Raw genomic sequence first — 8,088 nt, forward strand, 5'->3', positions numbered from 1 at the left:
GGAAAGAGGTATCTAATATCTAACTTTTATCTCACCCCCTGCAATTTGATGCCTTTCTGTAATAAGGAGATACCAAAATGAAGCCTGGATTTTGCTATTCTAGAACAATGAGCAACTATACAAATATATGGCCTCTGGGTGAGGAGGGATAATATTCTATAGACACTAGAATGGCCTTTATTATAAATTTCTCTATGCCAAATTCTGCTCAAAATTAATCTCAAGGAAGTCTTGAATAACCACTCCAAGCCTTAACCATTCTGCATCCCCTCAAGTTCTAGACATTCAGCATTGGAATCCATCAGTTGGCCCTTGCTCCTGTGTTCCTGTTCTATGGATAATAATGACATCCTCAGAACCTACTGTATCAGGAGCCCTTTAAGCTATTCTGTCTCCTCTGGTGCCCAACACAGAGGTCTATGTACAGAGGGCTTGGAACAAAGTAATAACAATCTCAAGTTCACCAAAAAGTTCAGAAAACTTTTCTTGAAGAATGTGTTTTAGTATCAGAAAGAAGAGCCTGGCCAGTGAGAAGATATAGAAAGCAAAGGGCACTAACACGCAGAAAGGCAAGAAAATGTCGTTTGGAATTTATCTGATATTTTCTAGTTATTCCTAACCTTGAATCATAAGCCACTACTCAGAAGAGACTCAGAAGGAACCACCACCAGATTTCCTTGTTCTCCCTGACATGAAAATGAGGACATGCAAGGGTGGGGTGGGAGAAGTCCTCACCTGTGCATCCGAGGACACTGGAATCCACTTCACATTCATGTAGCCATGCAGCAGATGCAATTTGACCTCTAGGGACAGGATTACACTGTGAAAAGGAGAAAAAAAGAATTTCAAAATACTGTGACCTTTAAAAAGAGCAGTGTGATCCATTTGGGAGGTAGGGTGGGAGAGGGCTACATGGCTGGGAACTCAGACAGGGTTGAGTTTGAATTAGGGCTCCACCAATTACTAAGCTTTATGACCTTGAGCAAGTCACTTCAACCTCCCTGAAACTCAGGGAGGGGTTGATAATGGGTATAGATAATAATATCTATCCTGCAAGGTTGCTGTGAAGATTAAAATAGTATTTGAAAAGGGCCCAGCACAGTGTCTGGAAACTAGGAAATACTTCCTAAACGGCAGCCACTATTATTGTTGTTGCTGTAAGTATTACTCAGAAGGAGCTTTTCATAATTAGGTGAGAACTATTTGAAAAGCCATAAACACTGGGTTTTTAAATCAAACCGTCTCAGTTGGGTTCAGTTTTAGGAGCCCGAAGAAGGCGGCACTGGCTAAGAGGTAAGGAAGGAGCTTTTACATTCATAAGCTCTTATGGGAAGTTTGGAGGCAGGAGGAAGCCAACTTCTGGGAGGTGGCAGGGGGGGCAAAGAACATATTTTTCTTGCTGTTTAAGTTCCAGAAAGGCAAAAGCCCAGACCAAACTGTTTTGGTCAGCTATTTAAAACCCTTCTCATTTGGGCTGGGAGAAGAAGTGTGATTTGATTATCTTGATTTTCTGATCACTGTTTTGGGGATTCTGCAAGAACACTCCTCATACTGTAAGGAGATCCCAGGATTCCCTTGTCTTTCACAGGGAGAAAAGGCAGCTGCAAGAGTCCTGGTGCCCAATCTGTCTCCCTCCTCTCCACCTTCCCAAAGATACTGGACCTAGGATGCGACTGTCTTTGCCTCTGAGCTGAGGAAAAGTCCCCAGGAGACGGACATCAGACATCATATGTGGAAGAGATCGCAGCTATAAAGCAGATAGAAAGGCTAGGCTTGCCTCACCTGGCCAATCGGACATTGTCATTGTCATCTTTGCCCCACTCCCAGCCCTTTCCAGGGTCCACAGCAAAGTGCAAGGGCAGCAGCTTATGCTCTGAATCTGTAAGCGGGATCACAGCTGGGAAGGAAAGAAACATGATCAAGGAGTCTCTTTGAGGAGAGAGGAAGGCAACTGAACACAGACTGACTTCAGTGAAAAGGAGGCTGAATCATACCAAAGGTCTCTAACTGCAGTCACTTCTCAGTTCGTAACATGTGAATTACCTTAGCATTTAAAAACTTAACAGGCAGGTTTTCCCTTGTAACCCGGCACACAATTTAGGCCACTAATCTCCATGACTTCCCACCAGTCAGCTAGCACCCATGATGTTCTTGCCAGTTAATGGAGATTCAGGGAATTCAAAGTCATTATCAAGACAAATATAGCAAAGCATCATTTGGAAGGTACTATGACCTTACTGTATTAGCTCTTTACTACAGAGCAGGGAATACAGGCTGTGTTCTTCTCCAAACCTTTTTTTTTTTAAATTTTAAAACCTCTGTATATCTTATAGCTTAGTAAAACAGTATCAACATGCACTGTCTGAGCTTGCATGTCGCTTAATTCTTTCCTCCTACATTCTCTCTCATTTCAGTTTTTCGAAGTGAAAATACAGCGGACCAAAAGACACCAGAGACACAGACATTGCATTCCGCACCTTGTTCCTTGGCATTCTCCTTCTGTTCCATGGACACAAGTGCAGAAAAGTGGGCCTGATCGTAGGCGAGCACCAGAGGGGAGCGGTGACACTGGCTGGCTGGAACCTCCAAGGGCAGATAGATTCCCCCAAAGGGAATAGGGGCAAATGCTGCAGGAAACCACGGAGATTATTATTAAGGCTATATTCTTGCCTAGTGGGAAATCCCTCCACCCCACTCTGCCAATTGAGCCCCCCTCTCATTCCAACCCATGTTTAATAATTCTTTCCTAAGAAGCCACATCAATTAACCTCAGCTGCTTTACTCTGAATCTCATTAGAATTTGCCTTGTTCTAATTTATACCTTGTTTTTTTCCCAAGGGTCTACATAACCCCTTTCCTGCCCTCCTTCCAGTGCTTAGCCCAAGCCTCTGCAAATAGGGCTGCCCAGGGTAGAGTGAGGACTGACTGACTCACCTTCCCCACCAGAGTCCCTCAGCATGGTGTCTGCCACAACAACTATGGGCCTCCTAAGCACGTGGGCAAGGACGAAAACATGGAATTCTTCTAGGCTCTCATACACAGGCTCTTCTGAACTCTCCACCCTAGAGTTGCAGGAGGCGAGAGAGGGAAGGGGTACAGTGGCAGGGAGAAGGAAGAAAACAAAACAAGAGACCCATGAAGACCAGCTCTGCAAAGAGGAAAAAACAATGTCCCTTCCTTGTTTTCCAGTCTTAAGGCTGCCACACACACAGCTGATTATTTTATGCTACCATGGCTCTTTCTACTTCCGTTTCACAGATGGGGAAATACAAGAAAAGAAATATGAAGGTTCAAGAGTTAAAGTAGTGTTAGGAATCGGCACGTAATCCCTCTCTTAATACCCATCTTGTTCAACAACCTTCCCCAATTCTTTGTCCAGTAGGCTCAGTGTACAGCTGTGTAGCTTCATCCTGCTTATCACTTTACACACCACAACCACCCACACATCACACTCACCATGTCCTATCAAAAAAGGACAAAACAAAACACAACAGGAAAGAAACAAAAATCCCTCCTTCTATGTTCACTTACTTGAAGAACAGCCTCACCCATCTGCTTAGTAGCCTAATCAGAAATCTGTGAAATATTTACTGTTCTTTATATTTCATCTTCAATTAATCACCTGGCTTGACCAATTCCATCTTTTAAGTGTCTCTTATAACTGTCTCCTCTGGCCTATCTGCAACCCACCACTCTTGCTCACACCCATTACTACTACTCCCCTCCGCTTCATCATCCACTCTGCTGTCAGTGTGTTCAAATACGTGAATTTGCTCCCGTCACTCACAAACTCACAATTTAGTGGCTTCCTGCCCCCTAAAGCAATGTTATTCAACATTGGGTGCTTGCTACAAATGCAGATTTCTGGGCCTCACCTCAGTCCAACTCAACTGGACTTCCTTAGGGTGGAAGTCCAAAAATCTGCATTTTAAACAATCCTCCCAGATTATTCTTATGTCCAATAAAGTTTGGATAGGTTATAGTTTTTTAACTTTCTAACTATAGAAAAATTTTAAATTTTAAACATATTCAAAACTAGAAAGAATATTATACTAAACTCTGATGTATCCATCACCCAGCCTCAACGATTATGAACAGATGGTCAATCTTGTTTCATCTAGACCTTGATATATTTTCCTAGGGATGGCCTCCACACCCACGCCACCCCACCAGATTATTCTGGAGCAAATCCTAGACATCATATAATTTCATCCATGAATATTTCAGTTTCAATCTCTAAAAAATAAAGGACTCCTTTTAAAAATGGCCACAATACCATCAATACCACACTTTAAAAACTTAACAATAATGTAGACATTATTCACATTTCCCCAACTGTCTTATAAATGTCCATACATTCCAGCTGGTTGATGTGTCTCTAACGTGTCTTTAAACTTAGGTTCTTTCTCCCTTTTTGTTTTCTTTGTCTTTATTTATCGAGGAAACCAGGTCATTTGTCCTGCAGTTTCCCAAAGTCTGGATAGAATAAAATTTTAATTCCTTAGCATGGCACACAAAAATCTGGATGGCCTAGCCTCATCTACCATTCTGTGCCACATACTCTATATTCTGGCAATACTGAACTACCTGTATTTCCTAGAACGTACCATGCTGTTACACCCTTCTGTGCCCTTGCCATGGCTTCTCTCCTCTCCTTCTAACATCCTCTTAGCACAGAGCTCTTTGGACACTGAGGACTCAGCAAAGATTATTTCCTGCTCCTCCAGTTAGACATACTTACCCACCACAGTTGGCTCCATTGGTACCTAGATGCATGCGGGGTTCACTTGAGGCAAGCTTGATCAGCTCATTCCATTCCTTCTGCCACTCATCCTCTGTGTATACCAGCCCCGACTGTGTGAAAGACAGGCAAGGAATATCAAGCAATTAGAGGCTAGGTTCAAGAGGCAATAGCCAGTCCAACTCACTCGTGTTACTCCACTCCCTATTCTCTTACCACTTGGCTAACAACTTGTACTACAAAGTCCAATCTCTTCTCCCTTTTATAGTCAGGATCCATGAAAGAATGTCTATGATCACTCACACTTCTTCCATTCTTTTCTGACCCACTGCAGTCTAGCTTCTGTATCTACCCTCCAGCCTATGCCCCCTCCCTCACCCCCACAAACTACTTCACCTAACTGACTCTAGCAAAGACAATTACCTTCTAATTGCCAAACTCAGCAAACTCTTCAGTTCTCATCTTTCTTAGCCTTCATGTGGCATTTGATCTCCTCAAACTTTCTTTTCGTTTAGCTCACACAACACTACTTTCTCTTACCTCTCTGAACTCTGTCTACCTCAAAAATATTGATGTTGTGTCAATGACTTTAGCCTTGGTTCTTTGTAGGTTATCTTTTCTACTACTATAATCTCATCTACTGCCATCTACATGCTCAGGATTCAAAAATCTTCTTCTCCAGCCCAGATTTCCTCTTAATTTCTATGTTCACATCCAGCTGCCTACTGAAGACTGCCACCTGCCCATGACTACCTCAAATTCTGTGCAGTCAAAACTGAACTTCTACCTCTTCAAAAACCCTCTCTTCCTGTTTTCCTACCTTTGTAAACAACACTATCACCCAAACACCCAACTAGAAACCAGGGGGTTATCTACGACTCCTCTCCTTTCACCCATCCCATACCTGGGATGGGTGAAAGGATTTACTAACCCTTTACTCAACAATTATTAAGCATGAACTACTGCAATGGACCCTTAATTGGTTTTACAACTTCCAGTCATACTTTCTTATGATCCATTTTCTACAATGCTACCAGAAAGATTTTTCTAAAATTAAAATATGATGATGTTTGCTTCCTTCTACAAATTCTTTTAAGACCTGTCATTACCTATTAGATACAGTTCAACTCCTTAAGCATAGCATAGACTCCACTTCCTGGCTCCCAACCCACTTCTCTAATACCATTTAATTAGTCATAGTTCCTTGAATGCACTGTGTTGTTTTATACTTCTGAGCTTTTGTCTAGGTTGTGCCTTCTGCCTGGAGCAGCCCACTCCATATCCACCTGGTGAATAATTTCTCAACTGTCAGGAAAGAACTCAAGTATCACTCCTCTATGAAGCCCTTCCTAAATCTCCCAGGTACATCAACCACTCACTCCTTCCTTTGTGCCCTCCCTCCTCAACTGCTATGTAGACTTCTATCATAGAAGTCATAACCTGTTACTTGTTGCAATTATGTATTTACATGTCCATCGCCTACTACTAAGAACCAGGACCATGTTTTATGCAATATGCCTAGTACCTACTATGTGATCAGCAATCAGTAAATACATGCTCAGTAAAACTATTAATTTTTATTAAAGGAGCGGAAGGAGTAGTACAATCTTAAAATACCATATTGGCTTTAGGATGTATATGATGATTTGGAAGAAAGTCTATATTATTAATTATATTTGGCCTATATAAGTGTTAAAATGAGTTTATACTTTAAACACACATTGACATAGTAGAAAGAATCACATTGGAAACATGAGAGGTATCAGAACAAATTTAACAGGAATTAGAGAGCTATTGTGACATTTTACTTTAACAATAAAAAAAAAAGACAAAGCTTTTTTCAATGTGCAAAATTCTATCACAGATTTTTTCAACTAAAAATACAAAAGAACAATGCACAGGTTATATATGGGGTGCTCTGGTCACTCTGATAAATGGTCCCTGATACACATTCATAAGGATCTGTCTCCCTCTTGCTCTTACCTATTTTTGTTTGCTGTTTTTATACACACAGCCACTAGGTGGTGTACCCTCCTAGGCTGAAAATGTTCTTACTGTGTTTTACCACCATTTTTAACAACAAAACAAGGAGGCCTGGGAAATCAAAACCAATTTAGTTTGTTTGGTGTTTGGTACTGGCTAAAAGTAGCACCCCAGTCCGTCACCCCCTTCCCCACCCCACTATAATGCTATGAATGGTCTGAGCTAAAACAATTATCTCGTTTCCATGTGGAACTTTCAATGTACTGAGCAAAGGGAGTAAAAAGATCGCTCCTTCAATATCTACTATCCTCCAGGCATGTATTTCCATCTGAGGACTTTGAGAGGGAATAGATGGCTGACCAAGAATAGAACTTGGGTATTTCTGGGTCTCCTGGCTAAATACGATCATAATCTAACCTCACCTTTAAAATAGTAACTATAACAGCTTAATATAGCTGGAATTGGGCCTACCTATCCTCTGACTGTGGCTATCATGTCTACTTTACTAGCTGGCATGATCTGGTTTGGTCTTTTCCTGTCTCTGAAGTGGTCAAATCTAAGGTTGAGGTATAGCCTGAATTCAACAATGAGGAAGGCAAACTCTAGGCTGGCTCTAGCTCAGGCAAAAAAAGCTCTCCACATAGTCCAGCTCAGCTCACCAGACTGCCAGGGGGTTTGGTGTCAATAAAGAATGCTGTTTACTTGGCCTTGCCCCTGTGCATTTCTTTCCCTCAGGAATCTTCCGGGGCAGACTGGCTGATCAAAGACTGGATTCTGATCTTAATATCATCCTAATTTTAAGGTTGAGTTCTTTATTTTTGAGAAAGAAACATAACACATTCTACTTCCATATTTTAAATCTTGAGAACATAAAATTCTAATAACTGAAACAAACAAAAATCTATTCTATATTATGGCCAGTTATGATAGAGCAATAAAAAGAGAGGGAAAAGAAGCTGGAAATTAAGTTTCTGAAGAGATATTCCCATATTAATGCCAGAAACACCCAGCTTTATATACATGGCAAAAATTAAAAAGATATACATGAAGAGCAGGAGATAAACATAGAAGACAGAGAACCAGGGCAAAAGGAAACAGGAAGACTCATTATCCTTATTTAACTGTATAACGTCATTATTAAAGGGAAGGGAATCGGCAAACTTTTTTCTGTAAAGGGCCAGACAGGAAATATTTTAGGCTTTGTGGTGGGGCAATGTGCAGCTTCTATATTCTGCTGCTGTAGCACAAACACATGTAAATGAATTGAGTTGGGGAGGCTGTGTTCCAATAAAATTTTTTTTTTAACAAAAACATTGGGTGGGATTTGACCCACAGGCCATATTTTTTTTTTTTTTTTTTTTTGG

The 8,088-nt window shown here is 41.2% G+C and overlaps 1 protein-coding gene across 1 annotated transcript in view; it reads right to left on the reverse strand.

The window, feature by feature from the left end:
- OTUD7B (OTU deubiquitinase 7B) overlaps window positions 1-8,088 on the reverse strand; it is a 52,166-nt gene that overhangs the window by 2,704 nt on the left and 41,374 nt on the right. The window contains exons 7-11 of the mRNA XM_007463486.1: window positions 4,742-4,854; window positions 2,935-3,062; window positions 2,478-2,627; window positions 1,783-1,897; window positions 736-820 (exon numbers count right to left, since the gene is read on the reverse strand). Coding sequence (XP_007463548.1) covers window positions 736-820; window positions 1,783-1,897; window positions 2,478-2,627; window positions 2,935-3,062; window positions 4,742-4,854 — 591 coding nt within the window. The remainder of the gene's footprint in view (window positions 1-735; window positions 821-1,782; window positions 1,898-2,477; window positions 2,628-2,934; window positions 3,063-4,741; window positions 4,855-8,088) is intronic.

Source organism: Lipotes vexillifer, unplaced genomic scaffold, assembly GCF_000442215.2.
Source record: "Lipotes vexillifer unplaced genomic scaffold, Lipotes_vexillifer_v1.1 scaffold1034, whole genome shotgun sequence".
NCBI lineage: Eukaryota > Metazoa > Chordata > Mammalia > Artiodactyla > Lipotidae > Lipotes > Lipotes vexillifer.